General features: G+C 45.5%; 1 protein-coding gene across 1 annotated transcript in view; it reads left to right on the top strand.

Annotated features, from left to right (window-relative positions):
• The window catches only part of tbxas1 (thromboxane A synthase 1 (platelet)), a 57952-nt gene that overhangs the window by 1858 nt on the left and 37201 nt on the right, over positions 1-18893 (top strand). Inside the window, exons 2-3 of the mRNA XM_056599391.1 lie at positions 783-925; positions 14689-14782. Coding sequence (XP_056455366.1) covers positions 825-925; positions 14689-14782 — 195 coding nt within the window. The 5' untranslated portion in view covers positions 783-824. The remainder of the gene's footprint in view (positions 1-782; positions 926-14688; positions 14783-18893) is intronic.

Below are 18893 nucleotides of genomic sequence, written 5' to 3'. Positions count from 1 at the left end.
TGAACAGGCCTACTTACTTTATCCCATGCTGTATGGTATTTATCACGAGATTATATAAAAAAATATATACACATATATTTATTTATTTATACGGCCTCTGGATATAGTCCCTATCGCCCAGGCAGGCGACTCTCCATACCTAGACAGTCTCATGAATCCTATGTATTCTATACATATTTTATGGTCAGGACAGTGAAGAGGGACAGGAAAGCGGGTTTGAGAAGAGAGGGAATGACATGTAGCACAGGAACACAGGTTGGTATCGAACCATGGTTGCTAGGAGCCAAGTGACTACATGATGAGCACACTAGCGCGTTGAGCCACTGAGCCGCTCAATCTTAAAATAAAATATCTGTGATAGTGTGGATGATTCTTCACTGAGGCTGGTTCATTGAAGTTGTGTTCCTGGGATAGAGGGGATGACTACTCACAATTTAGGGGAACATTGTGATGGGCTTCAGACAAAGCTGCTGCCACTACTGAAACAAATAATTGACCGTTACCTTGGAAACCAACCAACCACCATATATTGTCAGACGACGGACTGTCCACCAATTGAGATGAATCTGTGAATGAAGGCTATTTGTTATTTTTCCTTTATAAAGGGTATCCTTGGGTTTTAAATTTTTTAAGCAAGAGTGGCACAATACAGAGTTGTATTGGTTCAATTCATGAGGTTTATGCATTCATACATAAAGAAATATGTGTTTAGACCCTTAGCCTTGAATGATTTTTGGTATATGTGTACTTCAATGTTTTGCCTGGTCTTCGTATTCGCATAGGAGCCCCCCGTCCAAGGGGTTCTGAAGATCATACACGTCTCCATGGACTGGCTTGTGGGTCTTCCAGATGCATTCCACATGGCAACCAGTGGTCTGAATATCACCATCGCCCTCTTCCTGCTCTTCCTGGGTCTTCTCTACCGGTGAGTCAATGCTTCCAATACCTAACTCCATAGTTGACCTATTAGCACTCCAAAAACAACATCCCCTCAGAAGGCTTCAAGGTTTTCAGAATTTCGATATAAATATCCATTTTTCCATTTTCTGTTTCCTAAATCGTTGCTTTGCATGCTGCCTACCATAATATGTGCATGAAGGATTAGCACTTGTCGACCCTCTTCTTGATGAGGAAGCACTTGTTAGCAGAACCGTTGCTTTTGAATTCTGTTTCTTTCTTATTTTTTGTTCAAAGCCATGAATTGCTGCTTGCTTGGTAACTGTAGTGTTTTAGACAATTTGAGACCAAAACGTGAAATGACAGTGTTTTAACCCTTCAATCTTAATTACCTTTGACAAAACAAAAGCTCCATTGCCGTATCAGTAAAAGAGAACACATGACAGACACACATTTAGCAGTAATGACAATGCTGCACAGCTTTGCAACCTATATGTTGTGAAATGCATATAAACTCGCTCCCAGTGCAAAGCACACAGTGTTTCAGCTCCTCTCTTGGACTCAAAAGCAGTACTTAGTGCTCATGGGGAACTCATGAGTTTAAACTAGAAGCATTTCAAAAATAATACAAAGAATTTAGTGCTTTGTCAAGACAAAAACCTTCACCATGTATCTCGTGTTGAAACCAGCAAGCAGTCACTAAATCAGTTTTGGAAATAGGCAAAGAGTCATATTTTCATATTTTCCTCAGAGCAGCGAACTTGAGGTCACACTTTGCTTCTTATGTATACATATGTCTTAGCATAAAAAAAGTTGGAGGTAGCGAGAGAACAAAGAAACCCTTACAAATTTCATTTTGCTACCTACAACACATTAATCTTTCTCCCTACCATGCCGTCTTCTTATCTTTATAAAGATTTTTATCAGAATGATTGCACAAATACACCCATGCATGCACGCACGCACACACTCACACACACCCCTAACAGCGTGAAACAAAGACGTCCTCGCCCACGTGTCTAGACCACGTGTCGACAAATCATTTTTTCAGAGGGCCTCACTGACTTAGATCAAGTACGCAAAAGGCCACAGATTTGACAATTGAACTGAAACATGATCAAATAGCTCTGAATACCTGCCGAGGACACGGGGCTTCCAAGTAATGTCGTCAGGTGGGAGCACCTCGCTCAATAAATTTCTACCCAATAGGAAGATATTGGAAAATAGGAAGCTACACTACCAGCCCAAAACAATAGCCTGACCAACATGCAATCTCCCACTGGAGGGAGAAAGGGGGAGAGAGGGAGAGGGAGAGACAGAGAGCCAGACAGACAGACAGACAGCGACCCGCCGATACTTAAATGAATGTATGGGAAACACTATGTTTGCTGGATTGAAAGGGTCCAACGGACGGTTCCGGCCCTGGGGCCGTATGCTGCCTGCTTCGAGTCTAGGTGGTACTTCTTGGTTTCACACCCGTCTGCTGGGCCCTGCTGAACGCCTGGTGAACCCTGGCTTGATGGAGGCACAGAGCAGTGGACTCACTGGATGACTGTGTAACTCCTAACTCCTCCTCCACAACCCCAGACGTGGAATTTTATTTTCAAGCGACAATTTCACAATAACAGAAAAACTAACCTGATAATTGAAAATAAATATATTCTAAATTTGTTCAGTCATTATAGTATTATGGCTTTTTATTTCAAAATGGTTTGCAGTTTATTTCAAGATCTCTAGCGTCTATGGCTAATCAAAGCATTCTTTGCTGAGCTACTGCATGTATATATATATATATATATATATATATATATATTTTTTTTTTTTTTTTACCGCTTGCAGATGGTCCAGAAAAGGTCTTGAGGACAATAAAGTGGTACTCCTAAAGTGAAAGGTTGCGAACAACTACTCTACATGTCTAAGATGTCTGCAGTCTACAGCCAGGCAATCAAAGGAAAAGTCCTTTGGCATTCAAAGGACACAAGAAGGCATTGCTCAAACCCGGGCCGCTACATTGCTTTGCATTGATTAGTGCATGTGGTTGTCATTAGTCATGAGCTATAGCTCATTCAGTTATTTGCTTCTCGATGAGTCATGGTCTATCGAGGGTGTCAGAAAGTACTTGGGCATTTTAGAATCGCTTAAACACGATAAATACAGAAAGTCTACAGATACACTTCCTTAATATTTTGGGGAACAATACAGAACATGATGCAAATGGTTGGGGAGATATGCATGGGATGCTTACAGAATACTCTCTTCTGCTTACATACTCCAGGCACTGTGTGGCTTAGTTTACCACATCCAAAATCAAACTGGGACATAAAGCAAGAAAAAAAATGCTGCGGGCGACGTCTAGCTTGCTTGATATCTCTCTCCTTCACTCTCTCGAACATGAAAACTGGTATTTTCTTTTATGCAAGTTAAGCATTTCCAGGAGAAGCATTTGCATCAGAGGAGGAAGCCTCTGAGCGGTATCTCTGGTTTTAGTAGTATTTCTGCTGAAATCGAGTACTTGTGGGTACTGTGCACCCCACTGGAGAACCTCTCCCCTTCTCCCTGACCGCTATAGACTCCTCTTATCCGCCATCCGTTCCTCTATATTGTCTCTGTTTTTCCTCCTGCTCGCTCATTTCCATCGTCTGCTTTCCAATTTGTACTGTTTTGTTTCCCAGCGTCCCAGGACTTCATTTGATGTTTAAATGAGCTCAGGCGCCTGGTGAGCAGCTAAAGTAAACTCTATTTCCTTCGTTTTGGAAGCGGCTTCATCTGTGATTATCCCTCAACCAGTGGCCTCTGATCTGTTATTGCAGTCCAGATGTCTCACCTTGCCATCGGAGCAAATTATGTGACAATCGTTTGACAATTACAACGTGGTCGCAGATGGATAGGATATAGTGTGAAATGGTAGTGCTAAAACCGTGGCTTTGGGAAGCTGTTATCTTTCGGCTCAACAAAGCAAATATAAATGTCATAAGAGGTTTGTTAAAAATGTGAAAAGGAAGTGAGCTATACACAACAGATGGCACTGCTCTATTTCTGTGTTTTCGGAGGAACACAGAATGTGGGCCGGTTTACCCGACGACGACGAATGGCCGCGGTTATAAAACGGTCAATGTTCATTCCAGATTGTTCTGGAATGCGGGCCTGGTGCTTTTAGTAATCCATTCGCTGTTCTCCGCACAGAACAGTGCCCTGAGCTCCGGGGATCCCGTCCAGACCCATGTGTTTCATTAGAGCTACGGCTACGGGCCCGTCTGTGGGGATTAAATCTATAAATCACGGCAGCGTTACTTATCGGAATCAGCAGCTGGTTGGTAAAAGGGGCTTTTACTTTTAGGTCTACAACTAACTATTGCCGATGTGTGTTCAGTTTCACATGGCGGTGCAGTAATGGTTGACTATTCGGGTCGGGTGAACTGGCCTTGACGGTCCATTGCTGGGTGTGTTCACGTTTGTTCTCGTCAATGGTGCGGTTTGGCATTTTATTAGCCCCAGTTAATAAACCACATTCCATCCCCCCCCTTCCCCCTCTATCACTCACAAGAAAGTCGGCAGCTGTTGCTAATGTGTCAACACAAGTGCAAACACATAATTGTAAGCTAGCCCGAACACACACACTTGCAGTTATTAGCAGACACTTGCCATCCAAAGTGACTTAAAGTGAATTCCGATTCAAGTGTCTTGAAGGAGCTGGAGGGTGTGAGGGGCACTTTGCTCGCGGATAACTACAGGTAGGCTGCAGCCATTGGGAAACCAACCCATTTAATGAACACGTGTCCAGACACAGCGATTCACGTACCGAGAATCACACTGAGATCCTCACACGCTGGGATGAATCGGACACACATGCAAACATTCACCGGGCTGCATAATGACGCACACCCGTGGATTGACCGCGACAGGACAGGTCTGCTGACTTGGCAGCTCTCTCTCTCCGTTTGAGCATCAGACTAACTAGGCTTCCCATGCCCAAAACAATCTCTCTCTCTCTCTCTCTCTCTCTCTCTCTCTCTCTCTCTCTCTCTCTCTCTCTCTCTCTCTCTCTCTCTCTCTCTCTCTCTCTCTCTCTCTCTCTCTCTCTCCTCTCTCTCTCTCTCTCTCTCTCTCTCTCTCTCTCTCTCTCTCTCTCTCTCTCTCTCTCTCTCTCTCTCTCTCTCTCTCTCTCTCTCTCTCTCTGCCCAATGAGGCTAGTTAGAGATATCGGCATGACCTCGGAAATCTCGGTGGGAAACCAGTGATATGGTTTACATGAGGACGCAAGCATGCGTAAATAATGTCTGGCTTTGTGTGATTCACATGGTGCACTGCTGCCTGCCACTCTCCCCATCCATCCCCCAATGCTCATTTAGAACTGCTTCTATGACAAGAAACCCACCTAGCTCCCCCTAAACAGTTTCAAGTATAACTTACTGTCTTAGATATGCTATGCAAAGAACCACACATTGGCCAATTTAATTTAAACAGGAAAGACATGGTGCTGAATTATGTTGAACTACATTCATTCAGTAGAAATGTTGACATTACTTAATAATAGGCTCGTTTTGTCGCCTATACCGACGTTCCCTGTGTTACCGGTCTCACCTGTGTTGGATGTGCCACTGAGGGGATTTTATTCACACCCTCCCCCCTGTTCTTTCCAGATTCTTATTATTAGGCCTAGATATTTTTGTCCCAACAAAAAAAGAAAAGAGAGTTAAACGGGTTGTCTCCAGGATTTCGTTTTCCATGGTTGCGCTCCCACTAGTCAGTGGAGGCTTTAGAAATAAGGGGTTCAGGCAAGCAGGGGGGTTTTAAGAATGAACGTATTTAGCAGTTATTTCAATCTTTAAGTTTAAACCAATGCAAACATACAAGAAGCTCTTCCTACTAAACGGCCCAATAAAAGGATGACATGAATAGAACAAGGGAGCGATGTCTATTCTCTTTCATGGCGATCCGTCTCTCACAACAGCGCCTGTATGATCTCTCTTTGAGTGAATAGCGATAGTCCTGCCTTGCAATGTCATCAAAAGTCTGCACAGTGTTCAAACCACCTATTTGTAGCCCGCTCTCTATACTATTGAAGCCACGTGTCCTCAGAAACCTTAAGGCTGCACTGAAGCTCCCCTGTAACCGAGCCGGACTCGGACTGATGAGCGGATCCGAAAGCCGCTGGCTTCCACACAGCGATCCTACGGGACATTGTAGTTTTGACTTTGGAGTATAAAGATAACTTTATGGTCTTGTTATAATTGTAAAAAATTGAACAGCTTAGATAGAAAGGTTCAGTGAAAATGTTATTTAGAAGCAATTCAGACTCATTTTACGCAGTCGCCTTGAGATTCATTGACTCATTGACTCCTTGTCTTTTTGGGGGGGGTTCGGACCCCGGGGTTGTATGTTGGCTGTAGGTCTGGTTTCGACTATAAAGTGGCAACGGAGAGCAGAAGTGCCAAAGACTGGGAGATGGGAGGTCTGAGGGTTGAGGTGTGGGGGGCCCATGTGACTTGCGATTGGAAGTGCAATGGATTATGGGATAGCATCATGTGGCTTTTTATGCTGCAAAGGGTGATTTGGTGGGCCTTTTAAGTAGGTGTGATTCGTCTTCCTCTGTTCTCCACGGGAGAGCCTGGCCTGTAAGCCAGTGAGATCACACTGCTGCCTCGGTAGACCCACGTGACTGTCTCTCGCTCCCACACACTCTCTCACACACACACACACACACAGGCTTGCGCACTCATACCATTTTGTCAACAACCTGATTTGTCATCCCCCCCCCCACCTAATTTGCAGAAGGCATACGTCATGGCGATCATATAACCTGAAGACATGCGTATTGTATTACTCGTGCATCCTGGATATCTTTTAGAATATACAACTTTGTTAAGGAAATGAATAGCACACGCACACGCAGTCCTCACTGTATACTGTCCACTGACTCTCTGCTCTGTGTTGGGATCATGTGCTGTGTATGGTCAAGTCACAGACGTTATTTGTTTAACTTGATGAGGTAAAACAAAGGATGGGTGTCGCATTCTTGCGGGAACTAAAGTGCAGTCCTCCTCCCCAAGGGAAGATATGTTGAGTGATGTGTCTTTGTGTGAGGTTTTGAAAGGATTGAATGTGACCTTTCAGTATATTCACACTATGTTGTAGGGGTGTAACGGTACACAAAAGTCACGGTTCGGTACGTACCTCGGTTTTTAAGTCACGGTACGGTACGATACGGTACGGTTAATAGTTAAGGGGAATTAAAAAAAAAAAAAAAAAGCGGCAATGAAAACACCAATAAATGCCATAACACCATTTGTTATGGCATTTCAGTTTCTGAATTCCCAGTGAGCTGGGTTTGTACAGCTCGCTTTTTTTTTTCACAGCAACGGTGATAGTAACACCTGGATGGCGCCTTTTCAAATGCGTGTGCATGTTAAAGTGCTGTAAGAAGACACAGGGAGCCCTATCCATTGCCGGACAGCCTGTTGGAGACCCTCTCCGTAGCTTACGTGCACATCCAATATTTTTAACTATGCGTCGAAACCATGGACCTATTGGTCGACGCAACGGAGACGGCAAGGGCTGTGATTGGTCCTCTAACAAAATCATTTCCTGAATCACTTCTTCGGTTTGACTTTGTACCTTAATTACTTTGTACATTGTTTACTTTGCACCAGGACCAATAAAACACCAAATAAGATTTGAAAAGCTTTGGAAGTGTATTTACAACACTGCTTAAATGGTTTGTAACATACATACTGTATAAGATATATCGGGCGGCCAATTGCATTGCGTATCCGACATCCCGACGGAGAGCTGCTGAAGGGATTACGGAGTCGGAGTAGCCGACTCGCCGAGCACAGCAGGACCGAGAAAAAATAAATAATAATAGTTTCACTTCTGACACCAATGTAGTGACCTCGCCGGTGACATAATGATGTCGAGTCATTAGTAAAAAAAAAAAAAAAACAGGTCACTGAAACCCGTAACGTCATAACCAACGGCAGAAAACCGACCCAAAACAAACCCCGGTTACCCCGGCAACCCCCAACACGGTCTCACTCGCGTGCAGGCCCCCACCCTCCTGTTCTTCCAAGGCCCTCCCCCAGCTGACCTAATGATTCGCCCCCACGCTGATTGACAAGAAGAACATTACAATACATGCACATAGAACAACTGGCATAACGGACAACGAAATATAATGCAACACATAACACGCAAACTATTTAACTGTCCCAGGGTCGCTACATTACTTTGGCTAAACGGTCCGGGTGGAACTCCGACTTCAAGTTTTAAAATCCGTATTGCAAAACAAGCCTTTACATTCACCATATTAACGTTATGTACGCCACATTTACGAACCGCGGTAAACCTCTGTAACCGCACCGAAGTGCCTGTACCGTGACGGTTCGGTACAAATACGTGTACCGTTACACCCCTACTATGTTGTGTTGTCTACTGTTCCACCCCTTTACCATCTATATAAACTAGCATGAAAATAGAAAAGAAACGGCCTATTGATGAATGTCTGCTTGTCCGTTGTCTCTTTTGTTTCTATTTATTCTTTCTCTCTCTCTGTCTATGTGTCTGTCTTTGTCTCTGTGTCTGTCTCTCCATCTATCTCTATGTCTCTGTTTATCTGTCTCTGTTTCTGTCTGTCTCTCTGTGTCTCTGTTTCTGTCTCTCTGTCTGTCTGTCTCTGTTTCTGTCTGTCTATCTGTCTGTCTATCCGTCCGTCTATCCGTCTGTCTGTGTCCGTCTGTCCGTCTGTCTGTCTGTCTGTCTGTCTGTCTGTCTGTCTGTCTGTCTGTCTGTCTGTCTGTCTGTCTGTCTGTCTGTCTGTCTGTCTGTCTGTCTGTCTGTCTGTCTGTCTGTCTGTCTGTCTGTCTGTCTGTCTGTCTGTCTCTCCATCCTCCTCTTTCCCCATTTGCCCTCTGAATGTGTATTTTCTCCCTATTCCATGTGGCTTTGCATGTTTAAAAAACCGGAAAACCTCTGAGCAAACAATGAATATTCCCATTTACGTTATTCTACAAAAGCTTTGTTCTCTCCCATCACCTCACTCACGCAATGACACGCACACTCTGGCCGCTGCGTAAGCATTTGAGAAAAAGCTGCGTATATCTATATGTAGGAAACACAAGCTCAGCTGTTGACGTAGGATTGCCTTTTAGCGCTCTACTGATTGATTGTGACTGATGACGCGACTCTGAGACAGAGTCGGGCATGAGCTACTGGCTGTGAACTAGTATACACACACACACACACACACACACACACACACACACACACACACACACACACACACACACACACACACACACACACACACACACACACACACACACACACACACACACACACGGTGTATCCCTCTAATGGAACTGTTGGGAAATGAAAAATATCTATTCTTTTAATAGTGGAAAGATTGGTCCCTTGCACAGACAAAACAATTAATATTTATGATTGTGTAGCAACACAATAATAATGGAGGTTGTCTGTGCGGCGCTGTAGGGAGCATCGAAGAACCAGATGTCATTTTGAGGGATCGTCTTTTCACTGTTTTTCATAATGTACGATTGGAGCCACATCGACTTATTTTAGGATCGGAAATCATGAGGTTACTTTTGTTATTTTCTATCTAGCCTGATTGGTGTTTGCAGTGTGTTGTGTGGACTAAAACACATGTGTGCACAAGCCGAGCGGACGCAGAAATATAGGACGCACGTGCACGCACTTTTATTTTATTTATACATACATAATAACAGCAGTGTTTTGGCTATTTCTGGATGCCACAGTTTGTACCATCCGGTTCTTCACAGCAGGGGGCCCAGGCCTCCCCCTCCCACTCCCTGCCCTTTTCACTCTCCCCTTCCTCTCGCTCACTCTCCCTCTCTTTCTCCATACCTCTCTCTCTTTCTCTCTCTCTTTCTACTTCTTCTATCTCTCTCCCTCTCTCATACTCCTTCCTCTATCTGTTTCTCCTCCATTCTCTCTCTCTCTCTCTCTCTCTCTCTCTCTCTCTCTCTCTCTCTCTCTCTCTCTCTCTCTCTCTCTCTCTCTCTTCCTCTCTCTCATTCTTCCCCTACTATCTCTCTCTTGCGTTCCACCTGCCCATCTGGACACATCCATTAATTCTGCCTTGCGTCTCAGTGGGGGAGCAAGGTGCTGGGAGAGTGTGTGTGTGTGTGTGTGTGGAGGGGGCGGGGGGGGGGGGGTCTCTTACACAGAGGGACAGTTACGATGCATCCTGTGCTGCGTGTGACGGTCCAGGCACAATCCTATTATTTAGCGTGCATGTTAAGGAAGACAAGAGGGCTGCAGAAGCTGTCTCCCAACGCTGTGCTGTTTGTGTGCCACACGTGCGCGTCTGTGCATGTTCACCGCCGAGGGAGCCCACCCACCCGTGTGCGATTCAGCGGTCACACCACACGATCACGCACGCATGCATGCGCACGCATTCACACACACACGCACGCAAGCACGCATGCAGTTGCCAACACAGACGCACACTTGCGCACAGACACGCACGCACACACAAACACACATACACGCACACACATGCACGTATATTACACACGCACACACACACATACAGACGCACACACACACAGACGCCGCCTTTATGAGGCACTTGACAATAATAAAGCAATAAGATATGACACAGCTAATCTGGCGCCGCGCCACAAGCATCGCAAAGCAATTATAACATCTCCACTGCCGCCGCTGATCTACGGCCACACCGCGGTCCCTCCAAAACCTCCAGAACACTCCATTGCTCCATCCCCAGAATGATTTACACAGCTATTAGGCGCCTTTTTCTTCAACCCATCACCGTTTCCACGATATTTCCATTATCAGTAGGTTCTTTTTTTTCCATTTTTTATCATATTATAGTTTGTATCCTTTTTTTTTTTACTGCACATAGGTGTTTTTCTGCGTGGCTTCGGCAGAAAAAGCTTATGTTCCCGGCTCTCTCACTCTAAGCCCTGGGATTGTGTGTGTGGGCTGTTTTTAATATTGCCATGACTTTGCCCCCTCCACGCTTGCCGAGCTGTCAGTCATCATTGAAGAGAATACAGGGGGAGAATATTACCATAAACCGAGTGTAATTTGTGATCACACACAACACACACACTGATCTTTTGTGGGTGGGCTGGAAACCAAACCAACTCTTGGGGATGATCAAACTCCTCGATAGGGAACTTTGAGGTTGGATTAAAACCAAAGTCGACTTTGTTGTCTATGTGGACCACGCTGCATTTTGCTTGTTTTTGGCTGGGTTTTACATTAAGTTTGTGAAATCAGTACGAATGTATTTGTGTCCTGCTGTGTACGTTGTATTTTTGTACATGCATCCAAGTTTGTTGCTGTGAAATTGTATTTCTAACAGAATTAACACATGCTCAGTTAAGTTTTTTTCAATTTGGCTGCTTAATTATCTTAAAAGGACGTTTTGGAGAAGAACAACAAATAAGGAAGAGCAAACATGGGCAATCATCTCTCTCTAGTCACGGAATCACTACAACTGCATTCCCATTTTATTTAAAGTGGTAGATACGCAATAAAATAAGGATCGGCAAATCCATAGGGATCCAGTTCAAAACAGTATTATACTAATCTCAGTTATGTTTTGATGAAGACGTTGGTGGTAGTCCTACCTGCAAGGGTGAAGCCAGACCCAGAGGGGGGGGGGGGTGTGTGTGTGTGTGTGTGTGTGTGTGTGTGTGTGTGGGGATCTGATGATCCTTTGCCTGAGTGTGACATCAGTGCGTCAGACACAAACCAACGCATCTAGACAGCAGGCCTCTCTCTCTCTCTCTCTCTCTCTCTCTCTCTCTCTCTCTCTCTCTCTCTCTCTCTCTCTCTCTCTCTCTCTCTCTCTCTCTCTCTCTCTCTCTCTCTCTCTCTCTCTCTCTCTCTCTCTCTCTCTCTCTCTCTCCCTCTCTCCCTCTTGCTCTCTCTCCCTCTCGCACACTGCTCAATACATCACAGCTACTAACCTTTCCTTCAAGATCCTCCTCACCCGCCTCCCGCCCTCGTCTCAATAACCCCCTCAGAGAGTGTTGTGTGAGAGGCGTGGAGACAGAGGCTTAGGCCTCTCCACTCTTCCTCATCTTCCCCCCGTCCTCTCCTCACCTGGCCATCCGCTACTAAGCGATGAGCGAGGAAAAGGTGTGTCGAGCAGAGAGGTGGGCTGCACACACACACACACACACACACACACACACACACACACACACACACACACACACACACACACACACACACACACACACACACACACAATGACGATGCTTGTTGTTCTCTATGCCCTTTACACGTTTGAAGGCAAACCTTCTCCTCTGGATACCTCAGTATCTCTTATCCTTTTAGTTCTTTCCCATTCCTCTTACGTCCCCCCCGCTCTCCTTGTCTCTTACTATTTGTGTGTGTGCCGGGGCGGTTGAATCATCTGCCCTCCCTGCCGCCTATATGCTCGCTAGAAAGCGGGAGATCAGCAGCTAGTTTACAGTGACTCACGCGAAGTCAGTCGAACAGATTGCTACAAAGCCAAGCACACTCAAACGTGTGCGTTTCTTTTTGTTTGTGTGTGTGTGTGTGTGTGTGTGTGTGTGTGTGTGTGTGTGTGTGTGTGTGTGTGTGTGTGTGTGTGTGTGTGTGTGTGTGTGTGTGTGTGTGTGTGTGTGTGTGTGTGTGTGTGTGTGTGCCTGCCTACACACATAATGCCAACACATAGGTCAAAGCGTTGGCCGACGGAGACGGGAGCGGTCACCGTTTAAGGTCACGGGCTCGGGGGCCGTGTAGGAGAGACGCGTGTGTGCACGGCGTTCCAGATGTGAGGGCAGGCTGTGCCAAACTACCGCCCGTGGTCCTCGGCCTGAACACCCCCCCCCCCCCCCCCCCCCCCCCCCCCCTGCCAGAGGGCCTTTCAGAAGGCCTCAGCCCTGCTATACCTTCCTGCTGTCTCATAGTGTTCACTCTCTCTCTCTCTCTCTCTCTGTGGGGAGTGGCAGTCTCTCGTCCAGACCCAGGCTGTTTGGCGCTCACAATGGACCGCCGTGTGCTTCAGCGCTATGGAGCGGCGCCAGGCAGAATAACAACGATGACGGCGTGGCATTACTTTGACATTAGAGTTTGAACTCGTCCGCACTGTGGACAATGCCTCTGTAACCGTTTAATAACATGGCAAGCGGTGAAGCGCTCCCGATGCTGATTACATTATCCTATGATTATTCTCATTAGACGCTTTTCACATTTGAGACCCAAGGCACATTCTATATTTATACATGCCGTTGCTTGGCTTTGTTTCTGAAAAGCTTTCTTGTTCGTGTTGTTGTATCAATCAGCTTATTTTTTAACCGCTGAGGCTTTTTTTTGTAAAATGCTTGAGGGATCTTCAGCTGGGTTACTTTCTTTGGATGGTTGCACACACTGCTGTGTGTGTGTGTGTGTGTGTGTGTGTGTGTGTGTGTGTGTGTGTGTGTGTGTGTGTGTGTGTGTGTGTGTGTGTGTGTGTGTGTGTGTGTGTGTGTGTGTGTGTGTGTGTGTGTGTGTGTGTGCGCGTGCGTGTGTGTGTCTCACCAGCTTGCTTTAGCCCCTCGTCTCTGATGGGAGCCGGTCAGCAGGTTAAGGGAAGCCAGGCACGAGAGAATGCAGCGGATCACACTACTTTACTCTCAACCTGCGGAAAGGCAGAAGGAAGAGTGTGTGTGAAAAACACACTTGACATGAGTTCTGTGTGTGTGTGTGTGTGCGTGTGTGTGTGGCTGCTTGAAGAGAGGTGGGAGGGGGATTTATTCAGTGTGTTTGATGCATGCGTAGATGCCTGTCAGTCAGGTCTGACACATACAGTAGTAATTACAACGGCATCGTTTAAATGAGCTGACGTGATTGGTTGACGGGAGCGGGAGGAGGGGCGAGGTGGGGGGGGGGGGGGGGGCTGCTGTGTGGCAGGGTTTTAATCTACCATCAGTTGCCATCTCATTATTAATATGGTAATGGATCTCCTGCAGGAGATTAGGGGATGCGGCAGAGTGGTAGTGACTGCAGACTATTTTAGTTTCTGCGAGACCGATTGAAAGGCCGCTGAAGGGCTTAATACTGCGGGAGCGGCTGATGACGGTGAAGATGATAATAGGACGTTTTATGCTTTAATGCGGTGGGACTTTTCGGCGTTCTCACCACTAGCAGGGCACATCTGACGATGCATCCCTTTTAGAAATGGATCTGAGGAAAAATATGGAATGTTAGATTGTGTGTGTTTTTAATGTTGTTGTTGTTTCCACCCCGATGTGTAATTACGACGGATGGACTGGGGTCCCGGTGGTGTTGGGAGGCACCGGTCGCTAATCGGTCATGCACACGCGGCCCCTTCCTGAGAAGTCCTCCCCACCTGTCCAAGGACTTCCGTGTCAGCACAAAAATACCTCAACGGCCATGTATATGAATAATGCATGGCAGGGGTCCCAAGGAGTCGGGATGGGGGAGTGTGTGTGTGTGTGTCTGTCTTATATTCTCCAGAGAACAGTAATCTTTCACCTGTCACACTGTTGTGTGTTTTTATATGAGATGCTGCTTAGCTTGTATATCAAGGAGATTTGATGTGCGCCTAATCTCGCTGGGAAATCTTTTTGATATTGGCTTTTATTCATTACTCACCGAGTTACCTCCCACTCTCTCCTTTCTTCTCTCCTTCTCTGTCTGTCTGTCTGTCTGTCTGTCTGTCTGTCTGTCTGTCTGTCTGTCTGTCTGTCTGTCTGTCTGTCTGTCTGTCTGTCTGTCTGTCTGTCTGTCTGTCTGTCTGTCTGTCTGCAGGTATTCGGTATCCCCCTACTCGACTCTGTCTCGATGTGGGATCAAGCATCCCAGGCCGCTGCCCTTCTTCGGCAACCTGTTTATGTTTCGCCAGGTAAGACCGCCACGTTCACAACACGCACTGACTGAAGAGGTCCAGACCAGCAGAGGAAATGGTCTGATTGAGGCGAGGGATGAACCCAATCTCCTGGATGGAGCTCCCAATTCAACCCAGATCAAAATAACTATTGGTGTCCAAACAAAACACATATCAAAGATGATGTTGCATGCACAGACACACAAACGCCCGGGGAAACAACGGGACAGCAACCGGGGAACATGTGCTGAGCAGCTCTGCGGTATTTTTTACATTCTTTTTATGGAATCTCTTGAGCTGCAAAAGAAACCAGTGATCTGGAAACCCTCAGCTATTGTCCCTGTCGCCAAGTGTAAAAAGCCCTGAAGGCCTTAAATGATTCTAGACCGGTAGCACTTCAATCTTTAGTTATGAAGGTCTTGGAGAAGGTGATGAGGCAGGCCGTTCAGCAGACGGTGCAGGGTTCTTTTAGATCCTCGGCAGCTTGCTTGTATAGCTGGCAGAGGTGTGGAACATGCCCCCCTGATGCTGCTGAACTGCCTGTATCATCATCTTAGGCACCCCTGACTCATGCCAGACTTCTGCTCATTGATTTCTCTTGTGCTTTTAACACCATCCATAACGGCCACATTTGCTTGTAGAGAAACTACTCTCCTATTTGAATCTCGATATTGATACCATTGAATGGATGTTTTACTTTTGTTGCAGGCAGATCACAGTGCGTGAGAGTTAATGGTGTCCTCTCAAACAAGCGCCACGCAACCACTCAAGGATGGGTATTCTCTCCCCTTCTTTACATCCTTCACACAAAAAGCAGACAGAGCCAGTTTAAGAATGGACTCATCATAAAATCTTCAGATGACGCAGTCATAGTTGGCCTGCTGAAGAGAGGGGAACTTGATCAGGGATCGGTCCTTAATAAATTTGTGTCATCTTTCCTTCTTTCCTTTGAACTGAATGCGTCTTAAACCAAGGACATAGTTATTTAGGTTAGGAAATCAGCACCCATCCCCAAACTCGCTTATTAACAAGGTACATCAACGTGTCGACTTCTTGAGGAAAATTAACTAGTATCGAGTCTGTGCCTTCTTTATGTACCATACCATGGCGTGGTTTTGGAGCCTGAGTCTGGCCAATAAGATTATATAAGCGTGGCCGGCTTGTCTGAGTTATTTGGGTGAACCAGCCACAGCTCTCTTACCTTTATGACCCGTAAAGAAGGCCCATGCACATATTGGTCTGCACTGACCAACGCCGGCAGGGGGACTTAAAGCTTCTACCTTATAGTAGATATAGAGTTTAAACTCAGAGGTCCATATGAATTATAAGACTCTTTTGTTTGCACTTCAATCAGAAGGATGAATTCGCACAAGTGATTGCACTAAGACTAAGCCCTTCCTGCACTCAGTAATTTGTCTTTTGTCTTCACGTGAAGTGATCTTGCACTTGCTGTGCTTTGCTTGTCAGTGTACTGTATTTTTCATGTTGTATCTTTGTCCTGTCTGGTGTGTTGTCTTTCCTGTTGGATTCATGTTGGATTGAATGTGTATTTAATATCTGGCTGCAAACATATTTTCCCTTGCGGGATAATCAATTTGACTTGATTTGACTGAAATCACAAGAACACATAATAATAATTTGTAATTAATCAGTCATTAGTAATTAGCACAGTTGAAAGGGATGTTGAGTAGGTGACTTGTAACATGAATTTTGGACTGTGTTTCTTTTGCTGGGTATATGTAAATACATTTTTGTTTGATGATGTACTTTTTATAAAAGTTGAAGCAGTAACCTTGAGGGAAGCATTGTAGATTTTCTCTTTTTTGCAGTTTGCTTATTAACATAAGTTACCTACAACTAATTTATATCCGGGCTTGTTGTGTTGTTGAATTGATTTCACTTAAAAAATTGTTATTTTCCATTAATTCTGGCCTTTTTGTTTTTGACTCTGGAATGAGTTTCTCCCACGTTGGAAGTAGTTAGCCTAGTGCATCAGATACACACACACACGCACACACACACACAGACACAGACACACACACACACACCCTATGGGCTTCAGATTTTGTGCCTCTAACATATTACTGCACTTCATTAAATCCGTTCATTAAAGGCAGCTCACACGTAATGACTTGCTCCTGCCGTCCCACCACCAAATAGATTAACCAGATTGATAATTGCCTTCAGTTTTCTGATGAATATGGAGAAAGCTGAGGAGGTGAGTGGGCGTGTTTTTAATATCCCAGAATTAATACCGTATCATTTTGGGCATATCTATACCACCACCTTAGTGACAATGACTGGGAGGCCTTTTCAGGGAGCGTTTGGATTCACTGGAGGAATTTGGCTCACTGGAATGCAGAAGATCGTGTATTGCCAGGGCGTTCTGATTGGCCGGTGCTGTCGTCAACATGGGAAATTGGAATGGGCCAAGCATCGAGGGCTCTATATCAGGGGGAACTGCCTGAGTAGGATGCTGCCATACAATTATTAACCTAAGATTTAGAACAGCGGGCAACATAGCCTTTTCATGAAGCAGTCAGATGGGGCTCTGCTGAGCTGATCCCATCCAGACCATCATCCCGTCATCAATACCCTTGGTGGCCTCAGGCAAGCTGGGCGGGGACCCCCTGCTGAGTCCACTGCAGACACATCAGCCAGCTCAGTGTCAACAGCAGCACTGACTTTTCCCCTCTCTCGTTGTCCGATCTCCTCTGCTCCGTTTCCCCTCTCTCCTCCATCGTTCGCCTCCTCCTCTCTCTCCTCTCGGTGTCTCCCTGTCTCCTCTTTCTCCTTTCGTTTTCCCCTCTCCCTCCTTCTCTTCATTCAATATTGTGTCTCATTCTTTGTTTTGCTTTGTTCCCACCTTTTATTTGAAAATAGATTTAGTTAAATTTGTAAAAATTATAGTTTTGTCTCCCTCACAATCACACCCAAATGACATGTGAGAGCGAAAACAAGATACTCTCTTTCTCTCGTTCAGTCTTTGTCGCTCTATATTTATCATCTCTCTTTCTTTCTCTCTCTGTTTCCCCTATTTGGTTTCCTTTTTTTCCTTCCCTCTTTCCTCTTCTTAATTTTCCCCATCTCCCTGGCGATATCTAGCTGGGCTGTGGTTGTTTCATTCATTTAGAGGGGTGTGTGTGCGTGTGCGTGTGGGGAGGGGGGGGGGGGGGGTGCTTAAGATCCCGGCAGTGCTTAAATATGGATGCAGTCTAGCCTTGCGTCATGATTCTTTAGGGATTGGTTGTGACAAAGGTGAGGCCAAAAGGTGTGTGTGTGTGTGTGTGTGTGTGTGTGTGTATGTGCTTATGTTGGGATTTGGTTGCATCTAATGATGATGATGTGTTGGGGTTGGAGTCGGCAGTGTGTCTGTCTGTGTGTGTGTGTGTCACTTAAGCTGCAATGCTCTCGCAGAATCTTTGTGACCCAGTTTAGAGCGCCACGCTACAGTAGACACACTCGCTGTCAAAAAAGTTATTTTTCTTGCCGATCCTGATCCTATTTTCCTTATGAATATACATTGCGTCATGTGTGTGTGTGTGGGTGAAAGATGGGCCAGAGCTGCAGGCTGAGGGAGTGCTGTTGATTTGGTACAGAGTCTACCACGTCTTTCACTCACCGGGGTGAATATAACATGGCCGGTATATATGTTTAGGATGGGAGATGCAATGTGTAAAATGCAGAAGAAGAAATGCAGTTTGAAGGATTATAAAAAATTTGAGATTTAGAAATGTTGATTCATATATAACACATTTCACGTCATTTAATTTGTATAGATTTGTTTTCTTCCATTTCCTGCCTTACGTCTGAACCAAGCATGATAAATACATAGACAGAGACAGCACAAGACTAAAATATGGTACATGATATTTTCTTAAAGGTTGAATCAGTTTACATGAGCAGCTGGCCACTCACAAGTTATATTTCACGTATTGACTCAGTGCTAGCTAAATGACTTGTTTAGACATTCCATGGCTCTTTTGGTGCTCTAGGCATAATACCCCCACATCCAACCCAATGCAACCCCATTCCCCCTTCAGCCAGCAGGGCACTCAGAGAGCTACAGTTAGCCCACACAGGATTACTGCACGGGTCCTACTCACCAGTTTATATTCAGGAACCCCAC

This window comes from Gadus chalcogrammus, chromosome 9, assembly GCF_026213295.1.
Source record: "Gadus chalcogrammus isolate NIFS_2021 chromosome 9, NIFS_Gcha_1.0, whole genome shotgun sequence".
Lineage (NCBI taxonomy): Eukaryota > Metazoa > Chordata > Actinopteri > Gadiformes > Gadidae > Gadus > Gadus chalcogrammus.
Note: the sequence above shows the minus strand (reverse complement) of the source record. Positions and strands in the feature narration are given on the sequence as shown.